Here is an 18407-nt window from a genome sequence, read left to right as displayed (position 1 = left end):
GGGGTGGGGGGTGGGGGGGTGACATGTAAGGTTGGAAAGAAGAAGAGCATGATAGATAAAAGGTGGGTTGGAGAGAAGAAGAGAGAAAATTAGCCTGTGGGAAGGAGGTTTTATATTGTGAGGTTGGAATAATAAAGCTTAACTGGGTCTTCTGAAATACTGAACATCAAAGATTTTTACATTTCAGCTGCTACTTTTGATGTTTTAAATATTTCACCTCAGAAATTTCTCTGTCACAAAAAAAAAAAATCATGAAAATGTGGATATCTTCATTCTAGAAAAAAAAATATACAGAAGGAACTTTGTAAATTCCATGTTGTTCACAAGATGTCAACAACGAGAGCGTGTCAGTCACAACCTAATGTCTGAAATCCCACATTGGCTGTGTAAATAATGAAGGAAGAGAGTTCTCCTAATGGACCCATGAAGCATTTTAACTGGCAACACAACGCTAACTGCAGCATCTCTGCTTGTCACAACCGATACTGTGATGCCCACAGTGTACTGCACTGTAATAACATCCCGTGGTGGCTTGCTGAATAACAATCAATGATACATCACTAAGCCATTGCTAATCGGATTTGTTGAGTAACTTTGCTCTATTTCTTTTTTTTTTTTTAATTAGTCTACTGTTTTTTAAATCCTGTTTTCTATTTTCCTGCTACAAAAATTCTTATTATATTCATCTGTTGTCTATAAAATTAAAAATAAAAATGAGTCATATCTGGATAAGACCTCATCATACAGTATATATGGGTTTCAGTGATTTTGTGATCTTTATTTTATTGTTTCTGACCAAACCTATTATTCAACTACCCTAAGAGCGGTGATGTCATACCCCGGTGATCTCATACTCTTTTAATAGAGGAGACATCGAAGAATGACATCATTGCATTGGAGACTGGGGTGATCGAGTGCATGTGTGTGTGTGTGTGTGTGTGTGTGTGTGTGTGTGTGTGTGTGTGTGTGTGTGTGTGTGTGTGTGTGTTTCACGGCGAGCCAGAGCGAGAAAGACAGAGAAGTGGGGCGATCATGTCGGTGTTAGTGTTTGCACTACAGAGTGTGTGTGCGTGCGAGTGTGTGTATCTGTGTGACTCAAGACAGCATGAGTCATAGCAGATCTTCCAGGTAAGAGGTAATTAGCTTGTTAGCCAGTATGACAGGGATGAGAATGTCCTTCTCTGCAGTCACTGAACTGTGTGATGCAAATACAATTTCACCCAATTTATGGTGCCAAAGCTCGTCATTTCGTTTTTTTGACATAAGTTTCACCTCAGTTATATACACCAGAGATAGTACCGACTAAACGGTGGTTTAGTTTTGATTCTGATGCATTTGAAAAATAAGAACTGGCGATCGGAAAAACAAGCCCCCGCCTGCTGGTGATCTTTCTTGTGGTTTGTCAACCCTGCCCACTGATTTCAGTAAACAATGTTAATGAGAACATGACACATAGTTTACTGTGGAGCTTTAAACACATAAAGTAAGTAGAACTGAATTGTAATAAAACAGTCATCACCGGATCAGAATTTTGTACCTATATAAAAAAAAATTTCCGCAACTTGTACTGCAATTATAATTTTGTTTTGTAACATAAGGCATCTTGTTTCAGTTTAGAGCTTCTCATATAAAGAACAGATATTCCACATGGAGGGCTGTAAGGCTCTGTCCTGGATCTTTGACTTTTCAGTCTTTTGTATGTTACCACTAGGGGTCATCTACCATAAGCACAGTGTTGATGTCCACTGCTATGCAGATGACACCCAACTCTATATTGCTGTTGATCCTAATGATCTCAGCCTGTTTACTCCTTTGAGAACTGCAAAACAGAGGTCCTCATCACTGGTCAAAAAGAGCAAAGAGTCTAACTGTGCCCACAGTTTACAACACTACTCAGCACATTGTACTTCAGGCAAGACATTAAGGTGTTACCATCAATTTTTATGTAACTTTCCAGTTGTAAATGGGTTCTGCCAGACATGCAGAGAACGTTTCACATGCTTTTTGCAAGTACTAGACAAGCAGGTGCAACTACATTGCACTGTTCACATGTCTCCCAAAGAGTCTAAAAATTACTTATTGCTTATAAAGAACACTGCTGCCAGAGTTTTACCCGATACAAAAAATCAGCTCACTGGCTTTGGGTAAATCTTTTGTACTTGTCTATGCATGTATTTGAATGTATAAGACTATGATTACATGATATGTAAAAGAAGAGTGAAGCATTTATTTTGTCTTAATTTTACTTTGTTTTATTTTTATTATGTCGTATATGTGAATGCATTCGTATTTGTGAATTTTAAGGGTTGTTTAAATTACTCATTTCTTTTATAGTGTGTGAATATGCAGTGCTCTTTTATCATACGATGACAGTTACCAACTTGGTCAGATGTAACTAAGTGAAGCCAACCACCCTTGGCAGAGGATCTGGATCATACCCAAGCTACCTCATGAATAATTCAGTTATATCAGAGTACCTGGTGTCCTTGTGCAGGTGACACAGTCTGTGCACTGACAAACCTTAACCAAGTGACTTAGTTATGAATATTCATTTGCTCTCTGAGATACTTCAGTTGGTAAAACAGATTGTGGCCAGCAGTGGACTGTTAATTAGCAGCTCTTTGTCAAATAGTGTTTGTTTGTGACAGACTTCCCTGGTGCGGATCATGACCAGTAGGGATCATTAATCATTCATTTAAATCAGAGCACCTGTTATACCCGCTCTGTTCCATGCAGGCCAGCTATCCCGTCGAGGTGGTAACTATGACAACAGGGAGACAGTGCTGCCTAGGTGACCTACTTTCAATGTAGTTCTCCAGTTAGTGTGTGTGTGTGTGTGTGTGTGTGTGTGTGTGTGTGTGTGTGTGTGTGTGTGTGTGTTTTCCACCTCATACCCCCACCTACTCCAGACTGAGCATGCTCCATTATCTACCTGTCTGACCCAGTCTGAGAGTCCTTGGACCAGAAATATGAGTTCATGTCAAGTGTAACTTGTGGAAGTGCAGTGTTTCAACATTGTAATACAATTTCATGGCCTTCCAGTTTCTTCTTTGGTATACATTCTGCTGTAATTGGTCATCAAATGGTGGTTTGCTTTGAAATCTATTAGCTGGTGGTGGAGGTCCAGACGAGGAGGATGTTATCAATGTTTTGACATGCTGTTATGTGTAACAAGGGTTTAATGGGGTCATCAATCAACCACTGTTTGTGTTTTCTTTTGAATAAATGACTGTAGCAGAGAGGTTAATATGTCGGTCCTGGTATCTTGGAAATCTTATGAACCCATCTGAGACAATCATGAACCTTTATGACTCACAAAAAAATTATGCTTTTTCATTAAGAAAACATGCAACCTCGCCTCTTGGTATGATATATGATAATTCCCAAGATAAAACCAGCCCATTGTGCAACATCATTCTTGATAGTACTAACCCTGTGTTACCATCCCGATATCCATGCCTCATCAGTATGGAGTTCCCATCTTGCAGAGGCTGAGATACAAGTCTGTCTAATCTAATATTGAGCTGTGTCTCTGTGTAAACCAGTGAATAGTGGAGCACTGCCAAAGATCTTTAAATCCCAAAGATTCAACAAGCAGTTATTTCTTCTGTTGCCTGCCAGGCAGGCAGGCTATCGGAAAGCTTACCTAGTCATCTTTATTAGATTTTTACACTAAATTGCTGCTTGTTTGGCGAGTGAATTCGGTGCCCTAACAAGTACGTATACATCTCTGCGTTTGGTTCGGATTTCGTGAGAAGCTTCTCATAGGTTCTTTCCAAGTGGGCTCATTTTATTTGGCATGTAATGGTTTTTAATGAATCCTACTGTAATGAATGGAAGTTAAAAGCTTTAGAATAATTTACATACCTTGTTTATCTTTTGTTTGGTTAGGCTCCTCCTTCTCAGCTGTCGGGCTGACAGCAGCAGGCACATCGGCTTGTCTGGCCTCCTCCTTTTTCTCTTCACTCTTCTCCTCCTCCTTCTTCTCCTCAGCTGTGGCTGTGGTGGGACTCTTAGCTGCTGCCTCTGGGGCATCCACCTCTTTGGGCTTCTCCTCGGCTTTCTCCTCCACCTTCGGCTCCTCTTTCTGGGGCTCAGAGGGTGCCGTGGCGGCCGTAGGAGAAGCAGCAGCTGGGGCTGCCGCTACAGGAGATGTCGCTGCGCCTGCAGGAGAGGCAGCAGCAGCTGCTGGGGGATTACCTGGCTTGTCTGCCACTGGGCTTTTGGCTTGGCTTGTCTCATCCTCCTTCTTGGCCTCCTCTCCTGCAGCTTCCTCCTCCTTTGCAGGTGCCTCCTCTCCGTCTGCTTTCTTTACCTCCTCTCCTCCCTCCGTTGCCTCCTCTGCAGCAGCAGGACTGTCTCCCTCCTTCTCTTCCTCTCCATCTTTCATCTTTTTCCGGGTTATGTGTCCACGGAAGCTGGCCTGTATTTTGGTGGCAGCCTTGTGGGCCTTGTCCTCGGGTTTGTTGGTGGTGCCATCCTGTTCAATCTTTTGGTCCGCCTCCTCATTCTTCTCCACCTGGTTGCCAAGAGAAAATGCAACCAGTTAACATCTACTATAAGTTATCATGGGGGTCCACTGGAAAACCAGCAAGGGAATGTACTGGTTGTTAAAACTTGCAAAGTATCCCTCTACCATGGTGTTATGTAGCTTGAGGATGGTCATCCCAATTAATCATGCTGGCATACTTTTATTGGGGCTTAAAATCCCACCAAAGATAGAGACAGTATATCATGAGTTGAAAAGTCAGAAGACAGACAGAGACAGAGAGTAGGGTATGTGCTATGAGAGGCATTTGTTAGTTAACTTAAGAATTAATGTATTTATGTTCATTACCGGAGAAATATACACCAGGAAAATTGGGTTAGGGTTTTTTTCAGAATTTAGTTTAAGTGTAGGACTGGATAAGGAAGAGGGTTAGGAATAGGACAGTACACAATGTAATATTGAAAGGGGTTCCATGATATTACCTTCAGTAACTGGATCCATAGCTGTCCATCAAATAGTGGGTTGTGCTATGAGTCATATAAATCTAATGAAAAGAAATCAAATCAAATAAAGGAATGAATGATGAGCACTGAAAGTGGCAAACAAAATGAATCAGTACATTCAAAATGAATTGGCAAACAAATCAAGGTAAAATATTCTCCAGCCGCAGTTCAACTAATCAAAAGACTCAAATGTGCACCTTAAATGAACGTGAATAAGCAACATGAAGCAAACACAAATTGTCAAAGAGCATGCAGGCAGTGCAGCATCAGTTAGCCAAATGATAAAGATGTGAAAACTGCAGAATCTAAATGGTTTTGAGTGTTTTTGTCCTTCCATAATATCAGAGCTTTGTCAGGAGCCAGTGATGGGTTTGACAATAGTATGAATCTACAGCATTTTATCATTTCATGTGCTGGAAAAGGGAGATTTAGCGCCATTGTGAATCATGAGAATAACAGATTTGTGTGTGGATCGATTGTCTGAACGTAATAAATCTGATACACTGGGATTTGGGGCACAACAAATGACTCCAGGCATTTATTGCAATTATTCAATCCAGGCATGAGGTTGATATTGTCCTCTTGATAATGCTCCTGAAATACATTCAGAGAATAATTAAACTTAAATGTAAAACTCGCTCTGTGGCATCCATCAGTGTTCCCTGCATTCTCTGCTTAGGATATCCTCGTAACTGTAAACAGAAAAACGTAAGTGTTCAAAAATTGATGCTCTATCTCCAAAATAATGAGGCAATCTCTATTCTCTAGGTACAGTAGCTTTCTACGGCTCCATCTCCAGCTGCTAGGGAACGAGCTGCCTGCTAGAATCTCCTCAGCATTCACTGCCATACCCCTCCCAACCATCAAAGGTTACCTTGACAACCAGAGTGCTAACTCATCACGGCGCTGTCTGCTGGTTGGTGCTATGAAAGACTATATGTCACCCTGATTGGCAGCCCACCTGACCCCTCAGGGGAGCGGGCCAATAGGAACTCGTAAATCAGGCGGAGCAATCAGCATTGCTAAGGAGGCGTTGTGTGTGATGTAGCAGCAGGGTGCGATGCAGGGCCGGAGGGGTTATATATGTGTCTGTATGCATGGCAGTAGGCAAGTGGTAGGCTGTGTCACCAAGCAGTAGCACCTTGTTTAAGGTGAGTGAATTTGAGTGGAAATGATTTTCAAGATGCGACTCGGCATCTGCATCCATCAGTCTGTTTCCTGGTACCTTCTGTCTCTAATAGTGTCATTACATTGGATATGAGGTTTGACTTGGACAGCTGCCCTGCGTGAGGAATCACATCTGTGTGACATGATTTAAGAGCCAGAGGCCCTAAACCAACATGTCTTATTCAGGGTCAGTGTGTCAGTGCAATATTGGAGCAGTGGGGGCCAAGGTGCAGCTGTGTTGGTATATTCACCTCCTCCACCTTTATTCACATGGAGTCTCTTGGGCTTGGGGTGTAAATCCTGCCCTGGGCCTTTCTGCAATTCTTAATATACACCATCTACCTGAAGCAATTTTGTGCAATGTAATTTTAAAAACCACTATAATACTGCTGGCTGCAAAAGGATTTTTAGGGATTTTACACTGCTCCTAGAGTATAGAGATTTATGTTTCAAACCCAAACTTGAGCTGTTTACTTAATGATGAAGTAAAGTGTGGAAATAAACTTAAGCAAGTGTCCTGCTATTGGATCAGAATATGGAGGCAGACAGACTGGCACACCCTTTACTCTTAATAATATGCAGGTCTCTGATGACTTATTGGGCTTTTATTATGTCTGATCTCATGGGTGCTTACAATTGCCAAAATTTTGACCCAAGCACTTAACTCTAAATAGAATTACTGGCTACATACAGCCTGAGTCAGACAGAGAGAGAAAGAGAAAGTGATGGATGAGGGTGTTTGGGAATATGGGGGTATGACATCATTATTGGAACGGAGGGGATGTCATTTACTTTAGAGATCTGGGTGTGTGCGAGCGCAAATGTAATAAAATACCAGCAGAGTGCCGAGTGATCTCATATCAGTGTATGAGGATGGGGAAGAAAGATCACCATCATAGTTTGACCACAATTGTAGCATCATCATTTGAATTATTGATATTTGTCTGGGCATCACCATTCAAAAGTGCTGCGCTGTGATTTTCTGCTGTCATCTGTTTCCATGGACCATAAGATTCACTGCAGGCCTACTTTGGCTTGTCATATCAAACCTGACCTGTAATATACAATCACCAGTGGTTAATGGTTGAAACAGCGGCTACAACACATTTAAATCTCATACTATCTAAAGAGAAACATCGCTGCAAACCATTTCACATTTGCTTCTTAAAGACTCTGACTGTTAATTGAACTCTGGTCACGTACCCTCCTGCAGGCACTATTCCACTCGTGTCTGTGCAGCACACATTTTCATTCATAAATACAGCAGCACCTCCCAAAGGTGCAGCACACCACAAGGTACACTCCCTTGAAGTCTTCACACCGAGACTCCACCATCGTTTAAACTCTTCCTTGATTAATTTGCAATGAGACAACATATTTACATTATCAGGTTAATCAAATGACTTATTACAATTAGCCCGCAGTGTTTCCTCTTTTAACACAGCCTTTGTGGTTGCCATAGATACACCACATTAACCAATGTGTGCTTTTTTTTTTTTATCCAACAAAAACTAAAGCAATATAATACTGCTTATTTTTGCATGATTGCAAAACAGACAATTACACAATTCCCCTGCAATTATAACAGCTACAGTATGATGTAGCATCATTAAATACTCGCTATAGGACACACTGACACCATTTCACATGTAGGTGACAAGTAATGACCGCCATCTTCATGTTCAGAATCTGAATGTACAGTAGTTCACAGGTTAATTTACTTAAATACGAGAGTGCCATTCAGCAGAGGACAAACCCCCGTGTCTGTCCTGTCTGTAAAGGTGATAAATAACTGTGCTAAAATGTGTTTAGAACATTATCTGACAGCGGGATGTGTGTATCACGGCTTTGCCTATCAACTGCAGTCTGTGCTCTCTCCCTGTCTGTATCTGTCCTTGGGTGGGCACCGGCTGTCGTGAGAACCACACCCCAGAGTCAACGGCTTCACCGACAGATCCATAACTGCACACACACATACACACATACCATCCCCCAATGGCGACACACAGTAACAATCCACCACCTTCCCACTGCCTCATTGCCAGTGAGTGCCATTAGGGACTTGTTTCAGGCAGGGGGAGGAGGGGAAAGGAGGACAAACGGGGGAAGACATGGTGCTGGTTGAATTACCACAGAACCACATCTCACACTAATGCACACACCAGGCGTGCATATAATCAGGGTTTTTTTTATTATTATTATTCTGGTCCATTCAAGAGGGAGACTCCCTTTTCACCACGCCGCTCCACCCAGCCTTGGATCGAATGCCACTAGCAAGAGGGGAGAGAAATATTAAAGGTAATATTTGCATTTCTATAGAACATTGCTTTGCAGAGGCCCCTTTAATCACGAACCCAACAGGTGCGACTGCTCAATTTTTTTTATCCAAGTCATGTAATTATTAAAGATGCTGTAAGTAATAAAATATATAGTGCATGGTCAAATTTAAATCATATGGAAAAACTCCCCAAACATTTGTCATATTAGCAGAGTTCCCAAGCAGGCAGAGAGATAATATTAGCCACCCTGCTGCTGGTGGCACACACACTTCCTGCAACGACACCTCTCTCCTGAAAATCCCAGCATGATTTCAATGGCTGTCTGCTTTTTCTGCAGGAACCATCCAGACACCATGGACCGGCTGCTGTCTCTAACTGCTGAATATCTCTTTTCTCTTTCTGTCGTCTTTCATGCTCTTTCTCACTAAGAGAACTGCTACCCACTCATTCTCTCTCTCTCTCTCTCTCTCTCACACACACACACACACAGACACACACACACAGTGTAGCACCACACCCTTCTAGCCAGCTATCTCCTGCAGATGAGGAGAGGGGGGCTCAGGTGGTGACTGCCACAGCCCCCGCTCGCCATCTCCCTCTCTCCTTCTCCCTCTCTCTCTCCGTTGACGGTGAATTGATGAGCGATGTTAAAGGAGGCACTGTGTCTTTTACCACAGCCCGGGAAAAAGATGCTCCGCAGCAACTAATAAGCGGCCATATGCCAGCGTCATTACATCCTCTGGAGCAGCCTTTAATTCAATTACACCGTCTCTCTGCCTGAACAAAGGCTCCGCAATCGCCACTGATCTCATAGGGCCGGGGATGAGGATAGGGAGAGGGGCTGAGCAGAGGGGCAAGTGGAAGGGGAGAGGAGCTGGAGGAAAGAGGCTGTGGCTGGACATGGTGCTTGGGAGGGCGGGGGACGTAGGTTGTTGGAAGCAGGAACTAAAAAAATGTGGGCTGTGGCTGATGCTTTGGCTGAAGGCAGGCTCTGAGGAAAGGTCTTTGAGTGCATGAGGAGCCACAGTGTGAGAGGACATAATTGTCTTTAAGGGTCTTGATTATGGACTATTGTCTAGAAGGATTTAGGCTCAAGGTCCTGGATCGAGGAGGAGAACTAGGAATGGAGGAGGGGCGGAGCTAGAGACATTTAGACACTTAACAGAGCAGACATGGGAGTGATTTGATAAATCCTGGTTCATGGGGAAAATGGCAGGCTTGGTGGTGGAGGAATAACTTAGACTTGGATTTAAGAACCTGATCCTTGCTCTTTCCCCAAACCCTGAGGCAAGGACAAGTAGCATGTTTTGTGGTTGAAGCTGAAGTCGAGTTCTGCTCTAAATTTGCATAAAACTAAAGGTAAAGCGAGAGATGGGGGCTTCTGAAGAGACTCAAATGAAGTGCTGCCCACTTCGACAGTGAAGATGTTGCAATAGCACTTAACACTCCACAATGGCAGCACCCACAGCAATATTGCCACGTTTTAAAGCAGAAAATCATGCTCTTTGCTCATCCATCCATGAGGACCACACAGAGTGTGTCTGGATTAATTTATGTCCATGCCCATGAAAACCAGGAGCAGGAGGATAAGTGCTTGGAGGTCGGGTGGACATTTTTTCCCTTGTGGTGAGATGTGCACGTTCAAGGCAGCGAAAATGTTCTGTGGGAAAAACCAGTGCCTCACCCACATGGCTGCAGTGTGCAGCACACCGGCTTCTTTTCCTTCATGTTTCCCACCCCCTCTAATCGTCCTCACCTTTGCACCTGCTCAACTCCAACCGTCATCCCTCACTCTGTCACCACCACATTTCTTGCCGGTTTGAAGCCACCCATCCAGGTTCATTTTTGCTTTGCTGCATGCCTGCCTCCCTCTACCTTCCCCCATACCTTGCAACCTCCCTACCTGTCTCAATCCCTTTTTTTCCACCTCTATTTCTGTGCCCACCAGGTTCTCTCCACCTCCCTCTCATATCTTTCCACCATGTGTACCAGCCACACTCCACCCTGCCGCTCGTTCTCTCCTGCCTGCCTCTCTGCATCCTGTTCTTCCTGCATGTCTTTCAACTGGCAAGCCTTGCTTCCTTTCTCTCTCCTCCCTGCCAGAGCTTATATGACTCATACTGGCTGACATTTAAGAAGCAATCAAGTGCCATCAGAATCCAGTGTGATATGAGTCTGATAAAAATCATAATTATTTTGAGATAGCAACAGGAACCTGGCCCTTGATCACACACAAAAACCACCATGATAGCTGCTGGATTACAACAGAGTGAAGCACAGGAGAGTGCCACCTTCTCCTCCACTGTTCAGACCCACCCGCTTCCATGCAACACCTTTTTTTTTTTAATTATTCTCTGCCACTGAGAATAGCCATGGGTTATTATAAACTACCCAACACCACCCTTTCACACCCTTTAAATGAGTGCACACTTCATAGTACCCTCCATTGACAGCATCCACTTATAAAGCTGGAGGGCTATGATAATCCATTTAGACTCATTTATTCCCATTGTATTCCCCCGAGGCCACTGACATGATGGTGCTGCTCACTCAATCCGTACCCCACCCTTTTTTTCTCTTCACTGTGGAAATTTACTTTCCCGTTTCACCCATTTCTGCTCAAGATAACACAAGTACAAAAGATACTAACATGCACATTTAAGGCATCAATTAGAAGCACATAGGTTGCCCTAATTCATTTGTGACTCTGAGTTCAGTAGAGCTGCCGAATAAATGACGGAGTATTCCAGCTTTAAGAACAGAGACAATGCAGAATCTATCAAGTGCTTTTCAATAATCTTTCACTTTTTTCAAGTGCTTGATCAATAGGAGGGAATGCCCAGTTGCCCAAGATCGAGTTACAGTCTTGTGCCTCTCTGCAAGTACAGTGTGAGGTCTGAGAAGCATTGTGGCAACATCCATTCATGCAGGATAATCACATTAACTAGGCGTGTCTGGGCTCTGTAGATAGACTTCTGTAAAGACAAGCCAGGCCCCGAGTCAAAAGGAAATTACACCAGCATTTTCTCTAATCTCTCCTCAAGCATCCTGATCTGACTACAAACCAACAGTCACAAAAGTTCAGAGTTGAGATGAAGCATTTTATCACAAGAGCTGAAATGATTGATAAAGCAAATCAGAGCAGTTTACCGGTTTGGTTCTTCTTATGCAGCACAGCATAGTTGTAGTTGTAGTATCCTCCCTTTTTCTTCTCTGCTTCTTTCTTCCCTTTTTCTCCCTTTCACTTCTCTCTCACCCTCTCTCTCTCTCTCTCTCTCGCGTCCTTGCACACACACACTCTCTCTCTCGCGCTCGCTCTCTCTCTCGCTCTCTCTCTTTCTCTCTGGCTGTATCAACAGCTAAGCTGCTCAGTGCTTTTACTCATCCCAGTTTGCACACACACGCTCTTCAGTCGGTCTGCCTGGACGCACCTCTCTCTCTCTCTCTCTCCTACTCGCTGCCTGACAATGACTACAAGCCCACCCTTTAAACCCCTCCCTTTCCCTCACTCCCTCCATCCCTCTCTCCTCCCCTCACTCCCTCCATCCCTCTCTCCTCCCCTCTTCCCTTCACACTATCCCCCTCCTCATCCTCCCCCTCCTCCTCCTCTTCCTCTTCTCACTCATAGTGATGAACCCCCCCACCCCCACCCCCACCCCACCTCTTTTAGATCAGCACTCCTTTTCTTCTACATCTTCTCACCCTCCTCCTCCTCCTCTCTTTCAGCCTGGCTCCAGCAAAAGCTGCGGCCCCACCCTAAAAAGGCTCTCCCTTAATAACTGACTGGATACCTTCAATTTTTTGCCCAGATAGATCTTTTTTGATTGTGCTTTCTTTTTGCTTCTCTTCACAGCACCACTACCCCTCTGTTTTATCCCCTCCCCTTCCACACACACATAAGGAGGTGTCTTTTTTAAAAAAGAGGCTCCCAAATTATTGCTGAGGCTCCCTCTCAGACTATGTGTTGTACACTCTCTGGATCTGAGATCAGTGTTATGAGCCTGTGAGCTCCGTGTCTAAATTGCCACGGCGATGCCGAAAGCATGTTTTCTGGCACAGCCGGGAGCAGCTCTTGCCAGGAGAGACGTGTGAAAGGGAGCAGTGATGATTGCTAGGCGCATGCATCATGTGTGCACATATATATATATACACACACACACACACACACACACACACACACACACACACACACACACACACACACTCTCTCTCTGTGCTCTTAGGACACGTCACCCGCACCACCAACCCACCCCCCCATACCCAGCGCTCTCTGTTCTCATGGAAACACCAGCAGATAGACTAGAAGAGCAGAGGAGTGTGTGTGTGTGTGTGTGTCTGTGTGTGAGAGAGAGAGAGAGAGAGAGAGAGAGAGAGAGAGAGAGAGAGAGAGAGAGAGAGAGAGAGAGAAAGAGAGAGAGAGAGAGAGAGAAAGAGAGAGAGAGCGCAAGAGAGAGAGAGAGAGAAAGGGATGAAGGTAGGAGGAGGAAACAAGAGGACTGGGTGTGGCAGACAGGCAGGCGAGGCAAACTGTTTCTCTTTCTTTCTTCCTCACCCTTTTTTTCTCCCTGTGCCCACATTTGCACACAGTCTAGTTTAATGGGCAGGCACAACGCATGCATTATCCCCACAACTGCATTTATAACCATTACCGTACAGTCAGTCAGGCAGGCAGGCGCATGCTCATGCAAACACCCACACTCTCTATTTGTCTTTCATAATACACACAAGACACACAAACACACACACACACACACACTCTGTGGTGTCAGAAGAGTCCCCACCCCCGCTCTGACACCGGCGAGCACCAGTAGATGCTAGAGACACAATGAGGATGGAGGGATGGAGAACAGGGGGATAGACAGATGAAAGATGGAGGGAAGGAAGGATGGATGGATGGATAGATAGATGGGTGGAGGGGGAGAGGGGGAGAGGGGGAGGAAGAGTCCTCGGGGGTTGTGCTCTGCTATTCTTCTCTTTTACAGGATTATTCCACATCCAGTTCACTGAGGGGAAATCATTAACCTGCTCCGCTGAGCCACAGCCTTTCCCGGTGGTCGCTGCTACATCACACACGCAAATCTAGCACCATTATTTGGCTGCACTACCTCATTATGTGTCACACTGTGTCATCATGGTCTATAGCAGACTGTATGACACAGACTCTGTAATAACGCAGGGTTCTGCTGAGTGCGCATGATCCTTCTTTTCTCAGCACTGGCCTGCTTTAATTTTATACAGCCATGCACATTCATACTGAACAGCTGCCAGTTCAATGTCCTCTACTGGGACATGCTACTGGAATAACCAGCAGATAAGTGCTTTGCTTAAGGGAACTGACTTTTTCTGTCCAGACCCTGTTTCTGAAATGTTTGTGCCAAAGAATTCAAGTAAAAACTGAATAAATGAGGAGAGCAGAAACAAAACGAGTTTGACGAGTATGAATTTGTAGTGAATCATATGCTATGGCCTTCACTAGTCACAGGAATATGAAATAATGAATTTACTACTCAATTAGCCAATTAATTGATAGAAAATTAAAATGCGAGAATTTTGATAATGGATTTTAGTCAGTATTCAGCAAACAAGTCACATATTTATTGGTTCCAGCTTCTCAAATGTGAATATATAATCTATATACAGAATGCATGACACACAGACAGTCATGATTGACCAGCAACTCACTAAAACACTGACTGTCATCCATCCCTATATAACTATGTATTCTACTGTTTTATTCTATTTAGTTAGAGATTTTGATCCAAAGGCATTTGGACAATCTCAATTTCAACAAATGCTGTTTGCTACACACTGACGAAAAGGTTTACAGCATCAACATTTAGACATTTATTCACTGGGAACACCACAATAAATCCTTTAAGAGAGAAATTTAAAAAAAAATAATCTCCTATTAAAAATGAGCGGGGTTCTCTAAATGAAAAATAAAAATCCAAGCCCTCAATTTCCCAAGAGCCAAATCAAGCCGAAGTCGAGGCCGAGGCGGTGGTAGCCAAAGAAACAGAGACTGTGTGGGATGGTCTTTGAACACAATCCATCTGCAGCTGCTGCAGGTTGGCCGGCAGTTGATGGCAAACTGACCCAGCCTAAAGTAGCTGCTCTTTCCCTTTATGTCTTAGTATGCTAATCCATGTCCAGTGGCTTGATTGTTCCGTTAAGCAGCTGAATCTGCTGTTGTACAGACCACAGAGATCAATAATGTCACACTGTCCTGCCAATATCGACAAACAGTCATTGTCTACAGTATGGCTTTCTGTTACTTACTGTGATTACAAAGCCATTTTTGTGATTAAAGTGTGGTTTATTATTAAAAATGAAGTCACAAAAATGGGACAGCCAATTTGCAATGCGTTATCAGTTTACAAAACTTTGTCACATCATCATCTAATGATGGGTTATTTGCTCCTCAATCTATTTGGGTGTGCTTCCTGAGCAGAGCAGTGTTAGTTGTCCTACTTTTTGTGAACTATTTATATTTCAGTATAGCATACTGTAAGTGTTGCATGTGAAGTATGGCAACTGTGCAAGAAAACCTTGGAGAATTAAGGTATGGCACAGACCACATTGATTTTTATACTGCCTTTAATTCTCTGCAGTTCACATTACTTATATTGCTTTTCACTTTTAAGATGAAACAAGGCACTTGTAAAAATTAGATGTCTATTTTTAAATTGAACATCTTGACTTCACTCTACTCACTCTTCACATTTGGCTTCACTTTGGAAAATGTTCATGTATTGTATGATATACAGTAGTTTGCTGCATTGTACATCAACAGTGCAGTCTGTCCTTTCAGACTGACGGTGATGAAGCTCCTCATTTGCGCTGTGAAAGGTCACTGTATCTGTGAAAGGCAATGAGATTCACATGCAGACTACCAACTGCAAGGTGTATAAGGAATATTAAGGTAAAAACCAATTACGCGAAATTTACCATAACCATTGTAATCAAGAAACCAACCTGAATGAAGATGTAGAAAATTGTGTTGCTTAGGGTCTAATTTAGTTTTGAACAGAAACAGGATGTTCTATATATGATGCTAACACAAACTCAGGCAGTGCAGATGGAACAGCTTCACATGTACTGTGCAGTAGTGTGTGAATCTAATGGAGACCTGATTACACTGTCACAGAGACTGTCATGTTACAGCGATGAATGGAAAGTAAACAGCAACCACAAGTGACCTTTTTACACTAAACATCATTATTACCTGCAGAGTGACCCACACTCATGTCTTTTTCATGCTAACTGATACATTATGGGTGCTATTACAGCTAAACACCAGTAATACCTGTGGGGGTAAAAAAATAAATAAATAAAATGTGAGTGGAAGCTGCCAAAATGTCACACATAAGAAAGTGATTCACTGTTGAGCGGATTTCAGTGAGCGTCACTGGAGAGGAACCACAGCTGACAATCAGTGAGGACAAGAATTTGATAAGACCAAATGTCAAAAGGAAGCATCACAATGAAGCCACTGCTAAGACGTGTATGCCTCAGTGGCTAAATGTCACAATGAAACCTTTGCTAGTCGAGTGCAAAAGAAAAGGATTTAATAGCATAAATCTTCCTGTTACACAATGTGATCACATATGGATTTTTAGTAAAGTCTCTACCTTACCTTAATGTCTCCCTGAAAGTACAAATACAATTATATAAGTTTAAGTTTGATCATGATACAGCCAAAAGTTGCTGTGGACGGAGTTATGTTTTATGGCAACAAATCAAATCCTTGATACTCACACCGCCATCAGATTTTTCAAGATTTGTGTAGCATTTAAAATTCCCAGGGGAAACGCAGTGCACACAGACTTTATCCAAAAGCAAAAAAGAGAGAATTGAATTATTATGAAATATGGAACCGGCCAAATGGTCAAGAGTACAAGAGTGTAGAATCAATAATAGGAATAATCTCAATGCAAGCCATTAATCTTATTTGTGCCTTGATTGTCATTTCATTGTCAAATGAAATGTTAATGAAATTTAGATTTAGACTGAAGATACATACAGAATATTAAGCCAGAGCGGCCATTTGATTCTTTATGTGCAGCGTTCCCCTAAAAAACCTCCAGACAAGACATCAAGAGTTTGACTTCCTGTCTGGTCTACATTCACTCTAGACATAATACATTTAACTGTAATTCAACCAAAGCATATGCAATATACCAGTGCATCATTCTAATCATTTGAGAGGTATTTGCTATACAACTCGAATCTGTCTGCAGACACAAACAGAATTGAAACTCATATAAACTGTCAGATGCATTTCACTTTGAATTCCTCTTTTTTTTCTTTTGAGGTCAAGTGATCAAGCATACTGCACAATGTTCCATGAAGCCCAAATTGAATTTCAACCTGGTATTAGTCTCTCAAGTAATATTGTTAAATTTGATCCTGTACCTACAAAGTTCATAAACATTTAGTTTGGCCATAACCAAACCGCTCTTCCCTCCCACGCTCTCTCTCTCTTTCTGAACCAGACAGGGCAAATCAAAGGTTTTCTCATTAGTCATACTAAAATAAAAGTGGACTGGGTGTCTACTCATCAGCTGGGACATGAATCCAACATCTGACAAAGCTGCACTCAACAATGTCACATGAAGACTCAATTTACTCAATTTACTAAGTCGGAAGAAAGGAGACTGGAAAGAAATTATAGTCTGCTTTTTACCCCAAAGGTTCTTTTCAATATTGTCGACGACTTAAGTTGCACATTTTGTCCATGGTTAATTACATAAAGAGAATTTTAATCAATAACACTATAAGATTATTTATTGCAATACAAGAGGCACGTCCAGAGCTCCATTAACAAAAGTTCACTTGATTATGGCCTGTGCTGTGCTTTTGGTATTAACAGACTCAAGCTGGTGATTTATATTGCCTTGTAGTGTTATATCTTTGTACTTGGAGGACTTTGTATGTGATGGTACCAACCCTTTTTGGCTTGGTGACCCTGAATTAAATAATAATAATAATAATAATAATAATAATAATAATTCAATAAAAAATCCTGATCCTGGGAACCCTCGTGAGGTCCTGATCACCAGGTTGGGAAACAGTGTGTTATGGAATAAACTGGTCCTTAATGGCAACAACTAACTTGTTGCCTGAGGAACTGTGCATCTTCAAAATGTGACAAATCAAAGACTGAATTTATGGTCATACAATCTGAATATGATGCTACTTACCAAGGTATCATGCACATCTTGACATCGCTGATCAGTGCACTCACCGGACAAGAATTTTCAATGGCAAGGGTGGAGCTGGTTCAGCCATTGCTGGTGGGTCTGGCCTCCTCTTCCTAGGAGAGTTTTGTATTTCACTGTTAACACTTGCTGTGATTTGCAGCCAGTAACAATAACTTGACAGCTGAATAAGCAGATCTACAGTGAAATGGTAAATATGTGCATGTAAATGATACACTATCGGGCAGTGACAATATTATGACCATTCAGCCTGTAATAAAAAAAAAGAAAAAAATCTGAATAACCCCCCCATCTCCAACAAGGTTTATGCAGAAAATGATGTCCAGGCAGTCAGTTATCAGTACATTCTTTCTTCAATCAATTTTTTAAATATTTTTTTTCCCTGCCTGACTTCAGTAAGTTGTTGCCATGGTAGTTCAGATGAAGCAGGAATGATAATTGTTTCACCATAGCTGTGTGTGAATTATTAAAACCTAGAGGGCATGAATGAACTGAATGAGAAATAGAAAAGAAATGAGACAGAATGAGGACTTATCGTTTTCTGTGTTCCATTTGGCAGCTTTTTATTAGGTCTTTTCATGACTCTCTAGTCCCACGACCGCGCAGATGAGACAGATGCTGCCGCAATTTGCGAGTGAAGCCGTGTGACTCCAGCCTGTCCTCAGAGTTTTTAAAGGAATATTCAAGAACATTCATGAATAGTGGAAGAGACCCATTCATGAATAGTGCAACAGACCAAACAAAGAGA

At 42.5% G+C, this 18407-nt stretch overlaps 1 protein-coding gene across 1 annotated transcript in view; it reads right to left on the bottom strand.

Moving 5' to 3' along the window:
- gap43 (growth associated protein 43) overlaps positions 1-11898 on the bottom strand; it is a 13237-nt gene extending 1339 nt beyond the window's left edge. Inside the window, exons 1-2 of the mRNA XM_023400572.2 lie at positions 11589-11898; positions 3868-4519 (exon numbers count right to left, since the gene is read on the bottom strand). Coding sequence (XP_023256340.1) covers positions 3868-4519; positions 11589-11618 — 682 coding nt within the window. The 5' untranslated portion in view covers positions 11619-11898. The remainder of the gene's footprint in view (positions 1-3867; positions 4520-11588) is intronic.
- Positions 11899-18407: the final 6509 nt, after the last annotated feature.

The sequence above is a fragment of the Seriola lalandi genome, unplaced genomic scaffold (assembly GCF_002814215.2).
Source record: "Seriola lalandi dorsalis isolate HSWRI2012SDOR001 ecotype SW California unplaced genomic scaffold, Sedor1 jcf7180002052652, whole genome shotgun sequence".
Lineage (NCBI taxonomy): Eukaryota > Metazoa > Chordata > Actinopteri > Carangiformes > Carangidae > Seriola > Seriola lalandi.
This window is presented reverse-complemented; position numbering and strand designations above follow the sequence as displayed.